At 33.3% G+C, this 22,351-nt stretch overlaps 3 protein-coding genes across 3 annotated transcripts; 1 reads left to right on the forward strand and 2 right to left on the reverse strand.

The window, feature by feature from the left end:
- Nucleotides 1-1,976: 1,976 nt before the first annotated feature.
- LOC123892498 (sugar transport protein 10-like) lies at nucleotides 1,977-3,751 on the reverse strand. Its single transcript, XM_045942298.1, has 3 exons — nucleotides 3,293-3,751; nucleotides 2,512-3,135; nucleotides 1,977-2,435 (listed from the first exon to the last, which is right to left on the reverse strand). Exons 1-3 carry the CDS (start codon nucleotides 3,749-3,751, stop codon nucleotides 1,977-1,979), a joined length of 1,542 nt encoding a protein of 513 aa, XP_045798254.1.
- A 2,771-nt stretch (nucleotides 3,752-6,522) lies between these two features.
- On the forward strand, nucleotides 6,523-18,580 carry LOC123883329 (AUGMIN subunit 3). The gene is made up of 17 exons (XM_045932090.1): nucleotides 6,523-6,825; nucleotides 6,918-7,064; nucleotides 7,932-8,127; nucleotides 8,589-8,655; nucleotides 9,621-9,724; nucleotides 10,930-11,014; nucleotides 11,762-11,816; nucleotides 12,935-13,066; nucleotides 13,519-13,588; nucleotides 14,587-14,644; nucleotides 14,753-14,808; nucleotides 15,324-15,476; nucleotides 15,998-16,109; nucleotides 16,217-16,358; nucleotides 16,678-16,753; nucleotides 17,656-17,751; nucleotides 18,231-18,580. The coding sequence occupies exons 1-17, from the start codon at nucleotides 6,638-6,640 to the stop codon at nucleotides 18,360-18,362; spliced, it is 1,869 nt and encodes a 622-aa protein (XP_045788046.1). The 5' UTR covers nucleotides 6,523-6,637; the 3' UTR covers nucleotides 18,363-18,580.
- A 658-nt stretch (nucleotides 18,581-19,238) lies between these two features.
- Nucleotides 19,239-22,123, reverse strand: LOC123883335 (WAT1-related protein At3g30340-like). The gene is made up of 6 exons (XM_045932104.1): nucleotides 21,882-22,123; nucleotides 21,434-21,490; nucleotides 21,145-21,261; nucleotides 20,100-20,505; nucleotides 19,783-19,934; nucleotides 19,239-19,703 (listed from the first exon to the last, which is right to left on the reverse strand). The coding sequence occupies exons 1-6, from the start codon at nucleotides 22,070-22,072 to the stop codon at nucleotides 19,580-19,582; spliced, it is 1,047 nt and encodes a 348-aa protein (XP_045788060.1). The 5' UTR covers nucleotides 22,073-22,123; the 3' UTR covers nucleotides 19,239-19,579.
- Between the last annotated feature and the right edge of the window lie 228 nt (nucleotides 22,124-22,351).

Here is a 22,351-nt window from a genome sequence, read left to right on the forward strand (position 1 = left end):
TCGCTATTTAAGTATCGGACGTTATAAAGGTAGGGTATTTTGGATGATGTCCGCTACTTAAGTAGGGCACGTGATAAAATGGATAGGATGACAAAAGTAAATCTCACAAAATACAAATATTCTACTTTGTACCATATCTTGGTTTTAACTTTCAATCCGTCGTTTCAAAATGTAGAGATCAATTTGCTAGTTTGAACTTTCCACTTTCTACGATTATGATCACCAACAATTAGAGTTTTTTTTTCACCCTCTCGTTCCTAGGGGAAGGGGGCCCTAATAATCCAGAGTTCGGGGCGAGTTCTGGCATCAAGGGGCCCCAGAGTTTGTTTTGAATGTGTTGTGTTTAATTTCTTAAGTTTAGTCATTATTATCTCTTATCTTAAAAGGTTGGTCATTATATTTTCAATGATTTGCTAAAAATAAAAATCATCTCAGCATACGTTTAAATGAGATGACTTGAGTTTTTTTTAACTTAACCAAGGTTTTTGGTTCGTTCGTTGGCTTAGCCATGCAGTAACATTAAAGGTTTTTTTTTTACGAATTTTTTTCTTTCTATAAATCTCTTTAGAATTTACATGCACAGGAAAAATAAAATATATGTTTTTATTTTTGCAATAAAAAGGGGCTAGACCCAAAAATAGAAATTACATGAAGATAATACGAGGAGTAGAAACTCCCAATGCATCAGCCGAGCACAATTACTCGAGATCAAAAGATGGTTCTTCTACTACACTGTACTCCTCCAATGAGCATCCCCTCGTAGCCAAAGCATCTGCAACGCGATTAGCTTATCTGTAAACATGGCAAACTTTAACATGCCAATCTTCATTAATTAGTCTTCGAATACGATTGACAAGGCATCTGCCAGCAACACTACCTACCAATTCACCCTTTAGACTTTGAACCACGACGAAAGAATCCATACGTAGATCTATTCTCATAAATCCTATACTTCTAGCTAATTTCAAGCCTTCATAAGCAGCACCCTATAATTCTGCAATATAAGCACTAGCATGCCCCACTTTTTTTGCAAAACCCACAATCCATTTGCCGAACTGATCACATATCACTCCACCACATCCAGCAACACCATTTTGCAGTGCACCATCAGTGTTAATACATATCCAATTTTCTTCTGGAGGGTACCACTTAATATCAATAATAACGTGAGATTTAGTCATAATACTAATGTTATTATTTTTTGCTCTCAAACACTCATCCACATATTGTAATATGCACCTAGATGGATATAGTGGTCTAGAGAAATTAGAGTTAAAGTTTGATTTATTTCTCCAAAACCAAAGATAGTAACAAGTTGTAGCCCACACATCACGCCACTCACGTCCTCCATGTAAAAATACCGAACTTAAAGTGCAAGTGTTTTGAAATTATTATTTTTTTTACAAAAAGTGTTTTGATTTTTTTTGTTTCCACCCTCTGATTCCTAGGGGAAGGGGGTTCTAGTAGTCCAGAGTTCGGGGCGAGTTATGACAACAAGTGGTTCCAGTCACCTCCCAAATGCAGTTGCGGGAGATCAAACTGTGGTCCTCCCTACCAATTTCAGCGTCTATCATCATTGAACCAACTAACATTTGGTAAGTGTTTTGAAAATTTAAATAACATGAAGAGTAATTTTCAACTTCAAAATTGATTATTCATTTAATATGGTAAAACATATTATTGAACAGTGGAATACATTGGCACATTGAGGAGACAACTTTACAAGTTCAACTTGTTTCTCCTTATTTCAAAGATTGGGATTTGGGAAATATTTTTTTTTTACAACAAGGATTTGGGACATAACTATTTTTCTAAGTTTAGAAGAAATAATGTTTGAATAGTATCAAGTACATCAAAATTTCATACTTATTGCACAATGTTGCAATTTATTTATCCACCCATTAACTTTCCTCAATCTTTCCTTGTAGTCATTGTTTCTGTTTTTCCTATTTATCATAGTCAATTCCTTATCAAATTCATGGAACAGCCTTTTTACTGTCATAAGCCTCACTAACAACATGATCTGGAACATATTTGGCCCAAAACCAATGTGACTTCCACACTCTGTTCATTTCTTCAATTGGAACGTTCTTGGTTTCAGGTAAGAGACAGGCAATGAAAATGGTCATGATGGCCACAAAACCCGCGAAGAAAAAGAAGAGGCCGAACTTCAAGTGACAAAGCATGGTTAGGAAAACTTGAGCAATCATAAATGTGAAGAGCATGTTCACCATAACATTTATAGCTTGACCTGCTGGTCGAACCTCAAGAGCGCATATTTCACTAGGCACCAACCAACCCAATGGTCCCCAAGACCATGCAAATGCCGCAACATATGCACAAATAAAGAACAAGAGGAGGTCCGCTTCACCTTTGGTAAAGGATCCTTGGCCAGTCACTCCAAACTTGGACGCGATCATGATTCCAATAATAACCTACAACGATAGATTAATTATTAATTTGAGTCCTAATGTATCGAAATTCAAAAGTAATAGGCGTGTCAATTTTCACCTGACAAATAAACATTTGTGAGCCACCCTCAAGAAATAATAACCTTCTTCCAAACTTGTCTACTGTGAAGACAGAAACAAGTGTGGCAACAACATTGACAACACCACTAATAACCGCAGACATGAGGGAAGCATCATCACCAAAACCTAAGATCTTGAAAAGGACAGGAGCGTAGAACATGATAACGTTAATGCCAGTAAGTTGTTGGAAGAATGGAATGAAAGCGACGAAGGTGAGTTGAGGCCTATATTCTGGTTGAGTAATGTTCTTCCATGGATGCTCTACTTTACTAGCTTCCTCACTAGCATCAACCATATCTTGGTATTCATCATCAATGTTTTCTGTGCCGCGAATCCTCTTCAACATTGTCTTTGCTCTTTCATGGTCGCCTCGTTCAATCAAGGAATTGGGTGTTTCTTCTAAACAAAGAGATCCTATGCACAAAAGAAGTGCTGGCACAGCTCCAACACCCAAAGAGACTCTCCATCCATTTTTATGCTTGGCAGTGGCATAATTGATAAGATTTGCCATTAGAATACCAATTGTAATCATCATTTGAAAACCAATGTTGAGTGCTCCTCTAATTTTTGCCGGAGCCATTTCAGACAAATACAACGGTACCGACTATATAGACAAAACATAATAATGACTAACGTTAATCAAGTATAACAATATTACACAATCTACACTATACTAACAAGTTAGTATAGCATTATAAATTATAAAAGAATCATTCTTAAATTTTCATCACTTTTTCTTAAAGTGTTAGAATCGATCTCACCTGATTACAAAATCCTACACCAAAACCTAGAAGTAGACGGCCAATTATCAGCATCCAAATGTTAACAGCTAATCCATTTAGTAATGCACCAATTAAGAAAAATAAGCCACCAAGAAACATGGAGGTCTTGCGTCCCCACATTCTTGTGATTGTGGCAGCAAAAAAAGAAGCTACCAATGCTGCAAGGTATAGGGAAGATGTGAATAGTGTTAGAAGTTGATCATCAAATTTGCAATATTGACTTGTTTCATGTGTTTCATCTTTCATTCTTTTATACACCGACGGAAAGAATTTGATCAAAAATTCATCCATCGAAGTCACTCCTCCGGTGATACCAAGATCGTAACCGAAAAGAAGACCTCCCATTGCAGCTACAAAACATGTAATCAACACAAATGCAGTTACTTTTCCCTCATATTGCTTTATTCCTCTTGGATCAACAAAGCTTCCACCTGCCATATTAATTAATTTTTTTTCTCCAATAAACTACTACAAATTAAGAAATAAACACTACTACCACTTTGTTTATTTTTTTTCTCCTTGTTTCCTTTATTGTCACTTAATAATGTAGTGATGTAGTTTTCTGCTTTAATAGGCAGAATCAATGGATTTTGGATGGTTAATAAAAAAAGTTCACAACGTACATTTACTAAAAATAGTTTATGATTTTCACTTATCCACTAACTAGCTAGCTAGTTTCTCTGTTAATTTTAGTGATGTGCATTGATAAATGCCATTTGTATTTGCTACAAAGTAGGGAGTCTCGTAATTTTTACCTCACAAGTTCTATTAATCAGACTCAAGGTGATGGTCTCAATGCTTTGACCTTTTCCCATCAGTTTCCAATTTTATCTTTCACACTGACTTACAAATGTAATCTAGTGACTTGTCATAACTTACTCAATACGACATAAAGTGCATTATAGGTTTTTGGCCATTTTCTATATTATATTTTGTGCTAAATATTTAATTATACATTTTTTACAAATATATTAGTTTTTGCTTTTGGGTATAGTCCTCCATCCAAATCTATATCCAAATCTATATCGAGCAATTTCCCGAGTCAAATAGTGGAATGTAACAAATCGTGCGACATTCAATCGAGAGTCCGAGATACAATGTCGGTCTCCATTTGCTTTCCTCCCGACAATGTCAAGTCTTATTTGACTATCTTTCAACTTCAATGTCTTTATTATATTTTCTTTGTGGTACTTGTTTCTTATCGGTCTTCCACCAATATTATAGTACTAAAACAAACCCAACTTTTACTATGATTTGAAAAATATTTAAAACTTCAACGATGACAGACATTGTCTCTTGTAAATAGACGTTATGATCATCTTTATTTCCACGGTAGATATATTGATAAATAGTGATTCGATAAAATTAAGGGAAAACAATTATGTATTTGTATTGAATCAACACTAGTCAGACCACCACCTTATCCATAAAGAAGAGGATCATGACCTATTACTTCCAAATAGTATCGTCGACAATCGTTATTTTTTTTGATAATTTATAAATATTGGGCTACGGTAGACTACTTATAAAGGTGATACACCGTAGAGTTCGCAAAATATTCTAAAGGCGCTTTCAGGGTGGTTGTGAGTTTTAGGTTTATTTGATTTTTCTACTTATTTTCAAAAAAACAATTTTTGCATAAAATTCAAAGTAGAAAAAATTATTTTTGGTTTTTGTTGCTAGTTTCTATTTTTACTTGACTAGTCTTCCTTCAAACTCATTGATCTTCATCCCTTTCCCTACCACCACCATCAGGGACAGACACATGTTGAGAAAGGGTGTGGGCTTTAGCCACACCATATTTTTCTGTATTTTTTAAAAAATGTACATACTCGCGAATAAGCTTAAACTATTAATTGATCACTCTCATATTGAGTTTACGGACTATCAAAATATACTAAATAGGTATAAACTATTATTAATACATTAATTTAATCCCTCGATTCTTTTAAAAACATGAGAGAAAATGATAGTTCGGAAATTAACCCGCATTTATTTTTATAAAATTGCAAATTGGTCCATAATTTTTTCCAAATTTGTCGTTTAAATTTTTGTAAATTTTAAATTTGTCCCTGTTTTTTAAATTTTTTAACTTGGCCAAAAATTTTCAAAATTATAAAATGGCCCAAAATGTTAAAAATAAAATTTTCTATTATTCTATCCAAACACACACATTTTATTTTTTTTATAAAAGAAAAAGTATATTAACATAAAAACAGAAAAATAAAAATACTGAGGGGACATGTTCAAAATAAAATTTTCTATTATTCTATCCAAGCACACACATTTTTTTTTACAAAAGAAAAAGTATATTAACATAAAAACAAAGAAAATAAAAACACTGAGGGGACATAAAACACAATCCAATAAATACACACAAAAGAGTAAGTCAGACCAAAAGGGTAATACAAATATACAAACAACACAAGTGAACTTGACCTTAGTTAATTGTAATAAACGATCATCAATCAGACACAATCCAGCGAACCCAAATACGGGGGCGAAACCTAATTGCAAAAAATGACGATGTGTGAACATTTGCACGAAACGAAGTTCAACCACAAGGTAACTAAAGTCCGACAAAGAATTGTTTCCACCACGGATCGAACTCAGGTTCCGAACAATTTATCGTAGGGAGAACTCATTAACCACTTGAGTCCAATGTAACAACCAAATTTTAAATAGACCCTTAAGAGTTTTTAAAGACCGAACAAGTCACCAAGTGCATTACAACCATGAATCAGCAAAAGAGCTCAAAACTAAACCACAAAAAACAACACAACGAACCACCTGTCGAAAGATCCGACCCAAGTCGCCGCACATATACAATAGTTTATTATTATTTTTTTGACGCACATACATACAATAATTTATAAAAAAATTGATATTTTTAGTTTTCAAAATATTTCCTATTTTCTATAAAATACAAATAAAGACTAAAAGCGAAGAAAAAAAACTACAAGCAAACAAATATTTTAAGCAATAAATAAACTTAAAATTAGATAATGATAATACTCTATGTAACCAAATAAAAAAACTTCAAGCCATTGGTAGGAGTTTAGATATCATGTTATAGGTTATAAGTTCAATTAAAAAAAAAAACCTTAAAATCTAGGGACTAATATATGTAGACACGTGTCTTAATCTTGAACATTAGATTTATCATCAAACGGAGCAAAATTCTGCACCAGTAGAGTGACATTCCCGCTCCAAAGTCAGACAATCCAGATCCGGCCGGCCTTTGAGAGAACAGAACAAAACAAAGCAGTATTTTCAATTTGCACAATTTGAAATTGGAATCAAAGAAGAATAAAAAAAAAAAGAATGAGCGGTGCAAGATTATGCACATTGCTCGGAGAATTGGGTTACGAAGGAACAAAATCAGGTTCAGATTCATTAGATCCCGATAGTTTCGAATGGCCTTTTCAATACGAAGATACTCGCCCTATTCTTCACTGGATCTGTTCTACTCTTCGTCCTTCCAATATTCTCTCTATTTCTGAACTCTCTCAGTGAGTTACGTTACTCTCTTCTTCGTTCGTTCGTTCGTTCGTTCGTTTGTTATTACTATTCAATCTCTCTAACTTCGATTCTTTGTTTTTAGGTATGAACAATTCAAGCAGCAAGGTAAATTATTGGAAGGAGATGATTTGGATTTTGCTTTTGATAGCATTTCTGCTTTCTCCGATACTACTGATAATCAGGAAGCGCTTTTCGGACCTCACGAACCTCTCAATTTGAAGGATATCAAGTTAGTTTGTTGCTTAGTTAGTTAGTTACTATCCATTTCAATTTGATTATTGTTTTAGGTTTGTTCTTGATATTAATTTTGAAACATATCTATGATATCATTGTAAATTTGCTGAAATGATCTATATAATGGTGAATTTTGTTTTTTTTGATAAGCAATGTAAGTTGTTAGTATTACAATGTTATGTTAGTTTTTTTCTCCCTTGTGAGAGACTTGAACCCTGTACCTCCTGCTCCTTAACCCTTAGCTCAACTAGCTTAACCAGTTGAGCTACCCATCCCACCCCATAATGGTGAATTTTGTATCTATTAGTGTAATTTGATCTCTCCACTCGACTATATTAAGAAACACAAAAAATGACTTAATGAATAGACTAATTTCACTAAATTAGCCTTATTAACTATTTTGGTGCATTAGTTGGAGAAAATGGGATATGCACCATTGGTGTAAACTAGTATTACACTGACGTCCAATAAGAATATATCATTTGGTTTGGTAGTTATTTTTAAAAAACGGTTATAAATCAGGCCTCCATGGCAAGATGATGGGTTTCCATTGGACAATGGTGTAAAACTAGTTTACTTTGTTAGTGCATAGCCATTAAATATTGTTATAAATGCATTGTGAAATATAATGGACATGGAAACAATGTATTGTCTGTTTGAGGGAAGTATTGGAAATAAAATGTAATGTTGCATTGAAAAAAACAATGATGGTTAATATTATTTTATTTTCTTTAATTTTTAAAGTGACAATCAATAGGAAATGGAGGGAGTAGTTATACGTACATAATACATTCATCATTTTACCTTGTAATTATGTTTCATCTTAGTTAGGGAATAACATTTGAATAAATGTTGTCTTCAGGGAAGCAACTCAGGCTTATAAAACTGAAGCTGCTGATTTGCAAAGACAGCTAAGGCATCTTCAATCTCAGTTTGACATGCTTTCTAGCCAGGCTTCGACTTTGACGCAAGGGAGGAGAGCGCGTGTTGGTGCAACTTCTGTTGTTAACGGACACCTTACAACGATTGATGATAGCCTCTCCGGAAGAAATTTACAGGTGCTTCTCAAATGTCTTAATAGTCACATGTTACAGATGAATTGATGTATTTTATCATGTTTTTCTTGTTGTGGCGACGAATTATTTTGTTTACTTGGTAAATAGTTTTGATGCTGAATTTACATTTATAATGTTTTATTAATGGTTCAGTTTTTCTATATAGAAATGGTTCACTTCGTAGCAAAGCAATCATCAATCCAAGAATATTTATATTTCACAGTGGATCATTTTCAGACTTGAGTAACGAAACAACCTGGAAATTGTTATTATTAGAGGTGTAAAAGAAATCTGAGTTTGAGCCCAACTTAATACCTATGTTGCTAATGTCATTACGTATTTTATCAAGAACCAGTGATTTTCAGTTCATCTTTTGTACTGTGGATTGTGTAGTCTGCATTTCAGTCTGGTTGGAGTATTGTCCCGTGTTGGTTAGTTTTTATTAAATTCCTTTTGTTGATTAGATGAATGCAGTTCTTGGAAGAATTGCTTCCACATCAGAGGAGTTGGCTCATTATCATTCAGGAGATGGTAATATTCCCTTTTCTTACTCCTCTCCATTGTCTCTTGTTCCACTATTCTTAGAAAGTTCATTTTCTTTTTCGTTAATTGTGTGTATATGTGATCTTAAAGTGACAACCTGAAATTTATTGCCTACATCTTATTGGAAGCTTTATTGTTCAACTATGTTAGGCAATGAGAGATCAAATTATAATTTGCTTGGTTCACATTCAGCTTTGGTTGTTTAAGTTGGGATATAAAGATATAAAGTCTACAAATTTGGTCAAATGATCAAATGAACAAGTCTACAAAGATATATGTTCTAAAATTCCATCTTGCTGAAAGTTTGCTTTTTAATAGTGAAGGTGTTACTTAATACTTGTAATTGATCCCAATTAATGGAATAAGACTCTGTTGTTATTCTCGTTCTTGTTGTATTCTGGTACAGTATACTGCAGAGTTATAACATTGGACTTAAAAATAAAAATATAGATACTGAACTGCATACATATACATACATTCTGTAGTCCCAGAGAATGCAAAGGAAAATAGAAGTCTATGAGTCTAGCATTTGAAATAAATGAAGTCTTTAAGGACTCCTTTTGGGATAAAATAGTGAGCGTTTTGGTTGCCAATAGAAATATTTTGCCACAATTTTCTCTTTAATGATTCCAAACTATTCTTGTTGCTTGCTGAAGTGATATATGGGCAGTATCGATCTTATAGTCTTGTTAAATAAGATGATAAAACTTATGCACTGTGACATCTGAGGGAAATCATTTCTGGTCACGAATCATGATGTATGCTTGAAACATATCTGACTGTTAATTTTTTCCATTTTAACTTGTAATTGCTGCTGCTTACTCGTGTAGTTGTTTCCTTCCTCTATCTCATTCTTCTTTTTATTTGCATTTTTTTTAATTTTTTTTTTTTTTTCCATTGATTGCTGGCTGATTTCATCTTCTTCTGATGAATTTTGCTACGTTGAAATGCAGAAGATGGTATATATTTGGCATACTCAGACTTCAGCCAATTTTTGCATGGAGACTCATCCTGTCTAAAAGAGTTAAATCAGTGGTTTGCTAAGCAACTAGACACAGTACGTGGATAAAACACTGTTTTTTCGTTATTTTCATTTCACTGTTTTTCTTAGAATTAATAATTTTCATGCAAAAACAGATAAATTATTATTGATTCTGTCAAATTAACGGCAGAATTATGTTCTAAGGATGATTAGGTCAGCCTACTGACTAAGGTTCCCTGCCTTGTGACATGGTAGTCATGGAAACAGCCTCTCCACCCATGGTGGAAAGGTTGCATAGTTATGCCCTTCCTACACCCCATAATGGTGGGAACACTATGCGTAGATTCTCTTCATCCAATTGCATGAATTATTGTATAGCAATTTCTGATTGTTGGTTTCTATATTTTCTGAAGTTTCATATATTATTTAGGATTGCCCCCCTACTTTGACCTTTTGGGTATCCACAAATTATTCTAATAAAATGCACATTAGATCTTAGACCTGGAAAATCTGGGTGATAGTATTTAAGAGGTAATGTATTAATGCTACTTTCAAGGAATGTGTGTCCAATATTGACCTGTTGCAGGACACAACTCCCAAAAAGTTCTCCCTCTTAGCCACATGGCTTTTTAGAGGAAGTGTTATATTACTAGCTTCATGTTATTTATTTATTTCTTGATACCTAAAGATTTTAGCAAGAATTAGGATTTATAAAGTTTTTCGTTCATTGAAAATTATGTAAATCTTATAGGCATAAATTAAGTGGCTCTTGTTCTTTTTGAAGTGTTGTTGAAAATTCAGAATCATGATTTGATAGCATGCACCTAATCCTGAGAGTTTCCTCTAAAAAAAGAGAATATTAGGTTTCTTGTTGCAAATTGATACTCTACTTTACAATTACCTGCAAGCTTTCCTCTATACTCTATAATGCTCTTTTAATCTGCAGGTCTATTCACGCCATATATATATATATATATTTAAGATTTCAAAATATTAATGTGATGAAATTTTCAGATTAGTCTTTTGCCTTTGGTTAGCTAAATGACGAATTAAATCTTGAATAGCATGTTTCATACCCGTCCTTGTTTTGGTAATTGATTATTCCATGTAGGTGACCATGGTTTATGGGATAAGGTTATTGTTGATGGCGTAACTATCTGGGTGTTGCCCATGACCCATTCTGTTTAGTAGATTTGTTAGAATGATATTTTAATCTTTTTATACTATCTGTTCAGGTCTTGATGCCCTTGCATGATTTTTTTTCTTAATTTCATTTTCAGGGTCCATTTCGACTTGTTGCCGAGGAGGGGAAATCTAAGTGCTCTTGGGTAAATCTTGATGACGTCTCAAGTAATTATGTTAGAGGTATACATATGACTTCTTACAATTCACTATTACTTGTCATCATCCTCAGTACACTAGTATTATCTTTATCTATGATGACTTGCAAATCTTATTTGGATCTTTTAGCTTCCTTACTGGCAGTGAACACACTATTTTTAATTGAGCATTGCTATTTAGTAAGAAAGATTTACACAAGAAAGAGAAGAATCCATAAAAACTTGAAATTTGACCAATTAGAAATTGCCTAACCATACATGGGGGAGAGAGTGGTTATAATTTCTAATTGTTAAATGTTGCCACATAAGATTCTTCTCTATCTTGCACAAAAATTTCTTACTAAATAGCATTTTCCTTTTTAATTTATTATTTCAATATAAAAATATGTTATCATATATATGATAATAATTATTTTTGTACTGATGCAAAAAGAAGTTAACACGGGGATTCATTTGTGTTTTAGTTACTTATTTGTGGCTCTAATGCAATGATGTGGCAAAGATTTCTTAATAATTCAGGCATTCTGTACCTTACACATCATAAAGCTGCATAAACTAAAGTTGCTCCTAAAGTGTCTCGAGTCTGAACAAAACTGAGTCTCGTACCAAATCTATCTTTAACTCAATCTTTTTAATTTTAAATAAAAATTATGCAGCCACCACTTAGCTTATGCATATAAATTCTTATACACAAACACACATCTGTATGAATTAGCATAATGTTAACTTGACTTTTTTTTTTTTTTTTTTTTTTGCGTGTGTGGTTAAACAGATTTAGAAAAATCTCATCATCAACGTGTCTCCGAGTTGCAACGGCTTCGTTCAATGTATGTGCTTCTTTCCTATATTATCACAGATAGCCTGCTTCAGTAATTTATGGATTATCTACAAGAACATGCCCTCTATCTGTCTTCCATATATTAGGGTGTCACCCATTAGCCTCAGCCTCCAAAGAGATTTATCACCAAATTCGCCCTTAAAAAAATTCAACTGTTGCCATAAAAGTCCTCTAATTTTCCCCCACCAAATTAGACGCTTAAAGATACAAAGTTGTCCCTCAATTTGTCCTTTTGTGTCACTCTTTTATTCCTTCGGATGGATGAATTTGATGACAATTTTGAATATTTGAAGGACTAATTTGGTGAAAAATAGTTTGAAGAAGGGCCTATATATTCACACTTTAATCTTTGCACCTTTGAGGTACTAGTTTGGTGAAAAATCCTTTAGGGGACTAACGTAGAAACGTTAAAAAGAGCCGCTCGCTTTTCAATTACATCGCAGAGTGAAGATTGGAGAAAGCTGTAGGTCCCACTAACATTGCATCTCTCTCATGTCTCTCTGTTTGTATTGTAACCAAACAAGAGAAGTCCTCACATTCTCGCCTATCTCTCTCTCACATACTTCTTTCGTGAACAAATTGGCCGTACCAAACGCACCGTAAGATTAGAAACTGTTTATACAAGATAAACTAAGATTCTCTAACTTAGTATTAAGATATGTTCTTATATTCTAATAATGTTTGTATCACTATTTAGTCCAAAGCTCGAGTTCTACCCATATCCGTACTTGGGTTTATCACTTTCTTTCTTTCTGAAGTAGTTGAGGGGATGACTTGACATGAGATTGTGTGTATCATGTGATTACCCCTATTGTTGTCGGCATACCATCTGTAATTATCTCATGGTGTTCCTTTTAAAGACACACACACACACGTCTTGTACTAATTGATTTACTTAGACTGGATGCCAGACCGGATCCTGTGGGTGCTAGCGCAGTGATGACTGCCTAGCATTGTAACTTAAAGGGACAAAGTTCGAATTCCCTTTGAGGAATGTAGACCTATTGCCTTCCCTATCCCCCTAAATAAATAATGATATCCCCCTCCCATATTTTTGAAAATATGTACAGATTCCACCAATCTTAGTTATGATGGTCATCATGACAGATTTGGAATAAGTGAACGACAATGGGTGGAAGCACAAGTTGAGAATGCCAAGCAGCAGGCCATTTTATTGACACTTAAATCTCAAGTATCATCAGATGAAGCTCACATTCATCTTGACCACCATTCTCTTAGGTAATTTGCCTCTAATTTTAGCTTTGATGTCAATATTTACTATATAATGCCTTTATGCTTCCTGGGTCTTAGATTTGAATTTCTGTCCTCCTTTATGATAATTTTTTCAAGACACCTTCATGACCTTTTTCATTGTGTTTTACAAACTCTTGTAGCTCCATTTGTGACCCCCTTTGTAAAAGAACAAAAATGCATAGGAATGATCAGTTTAAAAAAGTAATTTTCTCTCAAGGAATTTTTTAATTTTTTAAACGTACCTTTTGTTGTGAATTCATATCATATGATATGCTCAGGATATTTTGAATTGAAAGGTGAACTTTCAAATTGTTTTGACCATAAATGCTTTTTATTTTTTAAGTTGCAATGACAGCTTGTTATATGTAATCATATCATTTTTTTTTCAAAAAAAGAAGAAAAGAATATTTAATCATGTCATTTGGTGCAATGTTCAGGAGAAAGCATTCTGAATTGAAAGGAGAACTTTCAAATCTTTATAACCATGAAGAAAAACTGCTATCAGAGGTTTGTCACTACATGGCTTCTGTTCAAGGCTTGTGTACCTTCTCGCTTATAGCTTTGTTTTTTAAACATAATTGGCAACTTAGCAATTCAGTATTAAGCAATTATACCACGTGTAATCAAAGACATCGCAGTCTCCATTTTCCGAAACTTCAAAGCTTAAGTTTTTACTTTAATGTTCTTTAGAAAATCGGTCCTTTTTCTAGCCACAATGTTATGATTGACATAAATACTAGTCTATTGCGAAATTTATTCTGCTGATGCCCATTCTCCTCTTCAGATTCAAAACAACGGTTGTTAGGAAAACCAGGAAAGGAAAGTGAGAAATTGATAGAAACAATTGAAGGAAATAAACAATACTATAGAATGGTGGGAATATGAGAAAGAGTCCTTCATGTAGGGTTTACCCTTTTAAATCCAAACTGCACTATTTTTCCAAATAAATCACGACAACCCTCTACCCTGCATCATCCCCGTATTTATTATGTAACTGACACCGTCTATCTAACCAACAAACTGCTCTAACTGTTGCTAAATAATTTTTTCTTCTCTTCTAGCTTGTCAACTGCACCGCTAGATGGGGGCATTGCAGTTTGCACCTTAGAAATACTCTTTTGTATGTTAACTTGACAGAAAATGGCCTAATTTATATTTCATCAAAATATTAAGAATGGACAACAAATACTTTGAACATAAGAAAGGATAAAGTTATTCAAGAACTTAATGTTTCACTTCATCAATGAACCAACTGACCTAAAAACTTGAGTTGTTGAGCAAGGAATAAAAATGTGGCCCATGACATTGACTTAAATTAATTATGTAATTCATGGCATTTTTCATTGAGGTCGAATATTAATCTTAACTTATGGAGAGAATGGAATAATTGGAAATACATAATCAGATGGAGCTTAACTTAAGGGTGCTAAAATATCCTACCATTTTATGATAATCTTTGTTAAAATATTCTCTCTTTTATCTGAATACGATTCTCCCTCATTCAGACTATTCCAGAATTGTGCTGGGAACTAGCTCAACTCCAAGATACTTACATTTTACAAGGTATTTTCATGACTATAATATTTGAAAGAAATTCAATTTCTTATGCTTTTTGTATTTTAGACGACTCTTTGTACAAATTTAGCAATGCTCATATATTTTATCTTCTAGGTGATTATGATTTGAAGGTCATGCGCCAAGAGTACTACATTAACCGGCAGAAAGCGGTATGTTTAGCTAATATGTTGACTGTGTTTGTTTGTAAATATGTCCTTGAAGCTTGGTACATGTTGATTAGATTCATGTGTACATGCTGCAATTTGAGATATTTCATTGCTAAGAGTTAATAGTTACTTGACAATTAGTTACATACATTATTTTGATGCATGAATTCTGTTGAATACACAGTTTTATAGGGGAAATGTATGAATTGTTGAATGTACATAGTTTTGCATGGGAAGTTAAAACCAGGCAGTACATTTCTTGTTCACGTCCCTATTGTTTGAGTTAGCTTAGAATAGAATCTAAACTTTAGATTAGATTATTTGAAATTACTCTAGAGGCACCAAAGTGAAATTAAGCCAATAATTTATTTATGGATATTTTGGAGTTTTAATTGTCCAATTACCTGGAATTATTTTCTGTTGCACAACTAAGACCATCGTTTTAAATGATCTATAACCTTTAAATTTTTTAACATGTAATTAACCTTTTGGTAATGAGCACTCATTTCTTGTGGCAGTTCATAAACCATCTCATCAATCTGCTTGCCAGGCATCAGTTATTAAAGATAGCCTGCCAATTGGAAAAGAAGCACATGCTCGGAGCATATTATTTGCTTAAGCTTATTGAGTCTGAGCTGCAAGCATACTTGTCTGCAACAGAGGGTCGAGTGGTATAGTTTCATAATATTTTCCATTGCACTTTTTCTTTAGTTATCTTGTTATTGTTTTCATAGCATATTTTTGTTGCTATGGTACTCTCATTCCAGTTCAATTTCTCCATCCACCCCTTCCTTTCTAACCCACCTGACTATATTTTTCACATTTGTACATCTGGAGAAAATGGTGTTGTTCTTCAAGAAGGTTTTATGAACAACTATGTAATTGAAATTATGCACCCATGTATTTTTGAAAGCATGAGGCCATGGGTTGTATCATTCATGGCTTGTTGGCTGCTCTTGAAAAATCTTTGTAGTAAACATAAAATAGTTGGAAGGTGGCATTAGAATGCCATGCTAAGTATAGTTTAGTAAATAAACTCTACCTTTTGTCCTTTGCCACTAATGTCCTTGAATATATATACCTTCTAAAGATATCTTCTGTTCTGACACTTCTTATATTATCCCTAGTTTCAAATCTTACAGTTTACCGTTTAACTACTTTTATCTTATAAACTTTATTTGATGGTTTGCAGGGTCGTTGTCTGGCCCTTATCCAAGCTGCATCTGATGGTCAAGAACAAGGGGGAGTACATGACAGTGATCATTTTTTGCATGCTATCAGAGACCTGCTGAAAATTTATTCAAGTAGGGACTCACTTACCGAAGTATTATGATTTGCTCAAATTATAATGATTTTACGGACTTCTTATAAGAAGCTGTCTAATCCTTTTTTTCCTGTACCTTTTTCCCAGATACTCAAGCCGCACTGTCGACATATGTATCAGCACCAGGCATTGTCCAACAAATATCAGGTCTTCATTCAGATTTGATGACACTTCAGTCGGACCTTGATAATTCTCTTCCAGAAGAACGAAATAGGTGTATTAATGAACTGTAAGTTTTTTGGTAAAGATTGATAAACTGTTTGTTATGATATCTTTTTTGGGTTTCTGATTCATAAGCTTTAATGGCCTGGTGTAATTAAAGTGCTCTTTTGCACAAGACATTCTCTCTTTCTTGATCAACTGCCTTATTATCAAATTTGGATCCCATGTCCTAATCGTTATGTATTTACAATCATATTTGTTGTTGTTGCATGTTTTAAGTGATATGCTTTGACTCTTCTTTCCCATAATGGTCAAGTTTTGAATGACTTTTTCTTTGTTGTTTACGTAATAAAGTTGGAAAGTATTCACGTAGATTTTCAATACAGGTGCAACCTTATTCAAAGTATGCAACAACTGCTCTTTGCATCTTCAACAACTGCGCAGCCAATACTGACACCTCGGGTATGAATCTCATTTTTGCATTAATGGCTTCATGATATAACTATTACAACTGTTTATTCTTTCTTTTTTCCCTTTGGTTTTAGTTGTGTAAGTCGATTGGTCCCTTAGTACTATGACCTCTGCTACAGGGTTGGGAAGTAGTGAATCAAGGTTGGTGAGTTGATTGATTCACTTGCAGCATAGTGGAATGCCTATGTAGTAGTGACAAATTAGGGATAGGAGTGTATTCCGTTTGGTGTTAGTGAAATGAATGTGAAAATAAGGGAGAGTGGAAGTTTGGTAAGACAATGTGTGAATGTTTTAAGGCCTTTTGGGCAGGGGGAGTTTGGTAGACCCTCAAAGATTTGCAGATGTTTCTATCTTTAATTTTCTATTTTTCAGTTTAATCAAGAGATTTTCCCACAGTAAGGAGCTATACTCTGTCGTTTTAGATTCCCCTCTAGTATGCTATACTCTGTTGTTCCGTATTGTTATTCAATCAATACCCATGAAAGTTCTTTCGGCATGTTTACTCAAGACTAAGAATGATATAACTTGTAAGCTTTTCCTCACTGTAGACTTTTAAGTATGTAAACTCATTTGAGAAGAACATCATGGTCTGGCTTGAATTTGTATTATGGCTATTATATATTTGTGTATCAAGGGGAAAGTAGTTCAATTAAGGGGGAAAATGAAGGCCAGGTAAAGCTCTCTATTAGAAACATTAGAAGACCTGTCATTAAATGGTTTCATTGGAAATTTGGTTTATTAGTAGAGTTAAGTGGCATCAATTGATTCACTGAGCAGGCCCCACCTAGTGGGATAAATGGTTACTGTTATTATTATAGGGCTTCATAAGTTTTTGGCACCTTATGTCTATGTTGTGATTTGACTTTTTGTCTTGTTCTATATGTCTTAATTAGCCATTGATGAAAGAGCTCGATGAGATGGAAAAGATTAATGCAAAGCTCTCTGTTGCGGTGGAAGAGGTGACACTAGAGCATGTCAAGAAAAATGAGGTAATGTGGCTTTAAGGCTTAGTTCCATCTGATCTGTTCTGCACAATTGCACATCACAACACCTTTTTTGCAGACACCAATGTTTTTTATGGGGGCAAAGCCAAAAAAACTGCCATAACACACACACACACACACACACACACACACACACACACACACACACACACACACACACACGACAACTTCGACACACATCTATTCCTCATAGCTCTGCTGTGGCTTTTTTTTATTAACTGCTTTCATCATTTCTGGGTTTGATATTCTGAGCCTTTAACTGGACTGTCTAATCAATAATTTCCCTGTCTTGATGATTTCTTGGAAGTTGTCATGTTTACTTGGCTGCTTCTAATTGATCTCGTTCTTGTGAATAATAAATGATTTTGTTTTTAAGAACCCTTTCCCTTTATGCTATAACTGAAGCTTGAATTGAATTTGTTTCAAAAAGAAAAACTGAAGCTTGAATTCACTTTGTTATTCAGATTGTAAAACACCATTCGCAAGAAATTGGACTTCAACGGCGCGTCTTTGTAGACTTCTTTTGCAATCCAGAACGGCTGAGGAGCCAAGTTAGAGAACTGACTGCAAGGGTCAGGGCCTTGCAAATTTCCTAGCAATCATAAGTACTCTATTTTCCATCTTCTTTTTCCTTCTTTAAGTTATTCATTTTTTTTGTCCCCCCCTCCCCTCTATATTATCTATATCTTCAAGTGTGCAATGCGTTATCCAGCATGTGTTTTAACATTCAACTATGTATTTACTGACTTGTGTATATATTGTAATAGAAAAAATATACAACGGAGCCTTCTTCACCTTTGCTCCATCTTTCTCACCGATTGATGCCCATTAAAAACTCAACTTAGAACTTTTTTGTATGACAATAGAAAACAAGGAACTCTTCCTTGTGTAGTTAACTATTGGGAAAAACTCAAGTCTCACGTTGAATAAACATATGGCTTGATGAGTTTATAAAGAGAGACACTCACCTTACGAGTTGATTTTGTAAGGGTGAGGTAGTCCCAATGTAAAAAACTTAATATGGTATCTGTGTCTGTCGATCTGACCACCCACCATTTATATCCACCCACCAATTCTAATAGTGTTGGGTGTGAGGGGGTGTATTGGGAAAAACCCAAGTTCCCACATCGCATAAAGATATGGCCTGAAATGAGTTTATAAAGAGAGGCACCCCCCTCACCTTACAAAACCGGTGTTCATGTTTGTTTGGTTTTGATTTATTGAGTCAGTTTTATTTTTCTGAAGTTACTCTAAGTTTTGATTAGAAGTTGTTTTGAAAATAAATTAAGCTATTTCAGATACTACATTAGAGGTGCAGAAATATTTTAGATTTTGGTAAGTTCATTGCATTTTATTAGAAATCATATTTTAGAAAATATCAAAATGTTAGCCTGTAGAAGTTTAGATAAATTAATTTTAAAAAATGTAATTTGTTGCTTTGAAGAACTTGCCAGTAATACTAAAATGATCATTTTTAGGTTTAGTACTATGTTATGCAGAAAAGGTATTTGGTGATAAATAAGATAAAGCATTTAATTGCAATATTTTCAATAAAAATAATCAATAAGTCAAGACTGTCATTTTGACATGCCTGTAATAAGGTATGCTTAATAACACTAGACATTGTATATCCATACACTTGTAATTTTAACTGTTTGATATATAGAATTTGTAGCATTCAGTGAATTCAACATTTAAAACTTATGCATATGCTATTGTTTCTGGACAGATGCAAAACAAGTGTAATTTCTAAGGCCTTAGCATAGAGAGATCACTGGTCTCAAAATTATTCATAGTAGGATTGGTTGTATTGTTAGTGACATTCTTCATCTTTTTGATTTTCTTGAGTGTCCTTCAAGGCACACTCTCCTCTATCTTTACTTTTACCCCATAGGAGCATATACATCCCAGAAATAACCAAGACTGATCCTACAACACTGCTTATTGCAGATAGAAAGGTATTAGGGAAAATGCAACATAAAAAGTGGAAAAATAAGAGAGATAACTAGAACTAACCTTCCTAGATAAATTTCCTCTTTTAATAACCAGAGATCAAGCACGGCCACAAACATCTGTAAAAGCGGGGTAAATGCTGCAGTAAAAACTGGACCCCTTTGTTTGACACACCATGCCATTGCCACATAGCACAATCCTGTTCCCACCAGCCCCTAGGAAAGCAAATTTGATTGCAAAACTTTTAACACATAAATTAGGGTCGTTAAACCTTCTACAACTGTTAATTGCTATGCATATTTAAACTAGTAACTAGCAGATATCTTAATTTGAAAAGAAACTTTCACAATAATGTGTTGAAAAATAAAGAATATTCTTACAGAATATACAACAGTCAATATTTGTAGCTTTCCTTTGAGAATCCATTTGGCATTGTTTCTATGGATGATCAAATTTAATATTGCTGATTGAATAGTAGCAAAGAATGACAAAATGGCTGTACTAGAGTATTGATATGGATACTTTTTGCCAACCCTTTCTTGTATAAGAAACCATGAAGACCACAAGAGGCAACCTGCAGTTAGAAATATTGAACCTATAATCCATTTCTTTAAGTTTGATGTTGCTGCTGATGTTGTTGTGGCTTTGTCTTCTATGGGATGATATTGTGGGTTGATTATGGGCATTCCTTTATAAAGGATCAATACCAAAGCTCCACCAATACACACCAAAGTTCCCAAGATTTTGGCTTTACCACTCTTGTTTTTCATGTTCACTTTCTCCATCCTAAGAATTTCAAGCCAAAGGATCATAGTTATTGTGAGATCTATTTATTTATCTATAAGTTCCACTATTTTTAATTTTTTTTTTTAATAAGATAAGTTCCACTAAATTACCACAGGACATTCTTTGAGGTTTATATTCTATAATCTATATTATAACATTTTTTATTCTCTTTTTGATTTTCATCCCTTACTAATCTATTTTCTAATCTTTCAAAATTATATTTATATTTCTAGTTTTTTGAAGAAAAGAAAAAAAATCAAAATCAATACAAAAATGTTATATGTAAATATTGCAAGGGTATTTTTGTAACTTTATTTGATTCTAAACTTTAAAATTATAAAAAAATCAAATAAAAAAATTAATGAATATTCATACTAAAAGTTATAAAATTAATAGAAATCAATACTAAAATGAAATTTACAACATGGCTAATTTAGTTGTTTTCCAAGATATATAACAGAAAATGTATTCTAAACCATAGGTAATTTTAAAATTCATATTCAAATTATACAACAACTTTGGTTGTTTTTTTAATCAGTTGTGCATAAAATATATAATATAGAAAGAACTTGTGATGTTTCTATTCCATCTACCTATATTCTTAGTCCTTAAAGGAATGATTATTTGTCTTACTCTTACCCCATTGGGAGTGCCATAATGAACGTGAATACAGGCACCGTATTGAGGAATGCACATGAGAATGTTGCCGATGTATATTCAAGTCCAACAAGAAAGAGGTATTGAGTGAGTGTTGCTCTGAAATACATTCATTCATAAAACACATTTTAGTGGCTAACAAAATCAAACAATATCTAGCTAACAAAATCAAAAGACATTAATGCCATTAAAAAAAATACTATTGTTTGACTTTCGTTGTATAAGTACATGTCTGTATGAAGAAAAATATATCAATGTGGAGAGCACTTACCCTACAAGAGCACTAAAGAAAAGGAGACATATTACATGACCATTTATCTTGCTTTCCCTGTAAAATAAAAACTATTAAAAAACTAGAAAATATCCAATCTTAATATGAAAAAAAAAATAATAATATGAGAATCCTAATATACATTTCCAAAATGGAAAGGTGCAAAGGTGATGAGTACTCTGATAGTCTAGAGTTTTGTTTTGTTGGGTACACACCCATCCTCTAATCATTTAACTCATGTTATTTTTTTATATATAATTATTTTAAAATAAATTTAAATTTTGAATTAATTTTGCCTACATGCATACCAGTATTCAATAAAATTCTATGGTACTAAATAATTTTTCAATAGTCACTTCTAAAATAACCTTCATTAAAAAAGAAGAAAACATATTTTAAATTATAAGCATAGCAAAGATAAATAATCAAGAGAATTTAAATATGCTACCTTTCAAAGATGCAAGCAATTGGTGCCAAGAAAATGGCTGCAATTGCTTGTCGATATGTTAAAATGGTTAACTGATCCATTCCTTCACTAAGAACCTTCTTCAGAAATACATTGACAAAGGCTAAAGCTAAATTAACTATAATCATAACCAAAACTGGTTTCCACATTTCATGGAAATTATGAAACAACATGACTTATATTTCTCTTATTTGTATATATAATATGTAGAGCTTTGAAAACATGCTAGTTTTGCCATTATGTTCTTCAATATATAGATATGTATTAACTTCCCAAAGAAAGAGGGGAACAAACATATATTCCTTCCCAAATATTTTCGAGTTTATTATTTCTTTGGTGGGAATTTACATATGTCATTCTACAATCGTCAGCATCACTTTGATTGATCTCATGCCACCCAAAATTGGGAATTTACCACATATATAAACTGCTTGTAAAATTTAACAGTAATG

The sequence above is a fragment of the Trifolium pratense genome, linkage group LG1 (assembly GCF_020283565.1).
Source record: "Trifolium pratense cultivar HEN17-A07 linkage group LG1, ARS_RC_1.1, whole genome shotgun sequence".
NCBI classification, from domain to species: Eukaryota; Viridiplantae; Streptophyta; class Magnoliopsida; order Fabales; family Fabaceae; genus Trifolium; species Trifolium pratense.

Coding starts and splice junctions, on each gene's coding strand:
- LOC123892498 (XM_045942298.1), bottom strand. CDS start 3,751: ATGGCAGGTGGAAGCTTTGTTGATCCAAGAGGAATAAAGCAATATGAG. Junction 3,136..3,292: donor GTGTAGGATTTTGTAATCAG/GTGAGATCGATT, acceptor TTGTCTATATAG/TCGGTACCGTTGTATTTGTC. Junction 2,436..2,511: donor CACAAATGTTTATTTGTCAG/GTGAAAATTGAC, acceptor CTATCGTTGTAG/GTTATTATTGGAATCATGAT.
- LOC123883329 (XM_045932090.1), top strand. CDS start 6,638: ATGAGCGGTGCAAGATTATGCACATTGCTCGGAGAATTGGGTTACGAA. Junction 11,015..11,761: donor CTCAAGTAATTATGTTAGAG/GTATACATATGA, acceptor GTGGTTAAACAG/ATTTAGAAAAATCTCATCAT. Junction 14,809..15,323: donor ACATTAACCGGCAGAAAGCG/GTATGTTTAGCT, acceptor TTCTTGTGGCAG/TTCATAAACCATCTCATCAA.
- LOC123883335 (XM_045932104.1), bottom strand. CDS start 22,072: ATGTTGTTTCATAATTTCCATGAAATGTGGAAACCAGTTTTGGTTATG. Junction 19,935..20,099: donor TATTGACTGTTGTATATTCT/GTAAGAATATTC, acceptor TTGCTTTCCTAG/GGGCTGGTGGGAACAGGATT. Junction 19,704..19,782: donor GAGGAAATTTATCTAGGAAG/GTTAGTTCTAGT, acceptor TGCAATAAGCAG/TGTTGTAGGATCAGTCTTGG.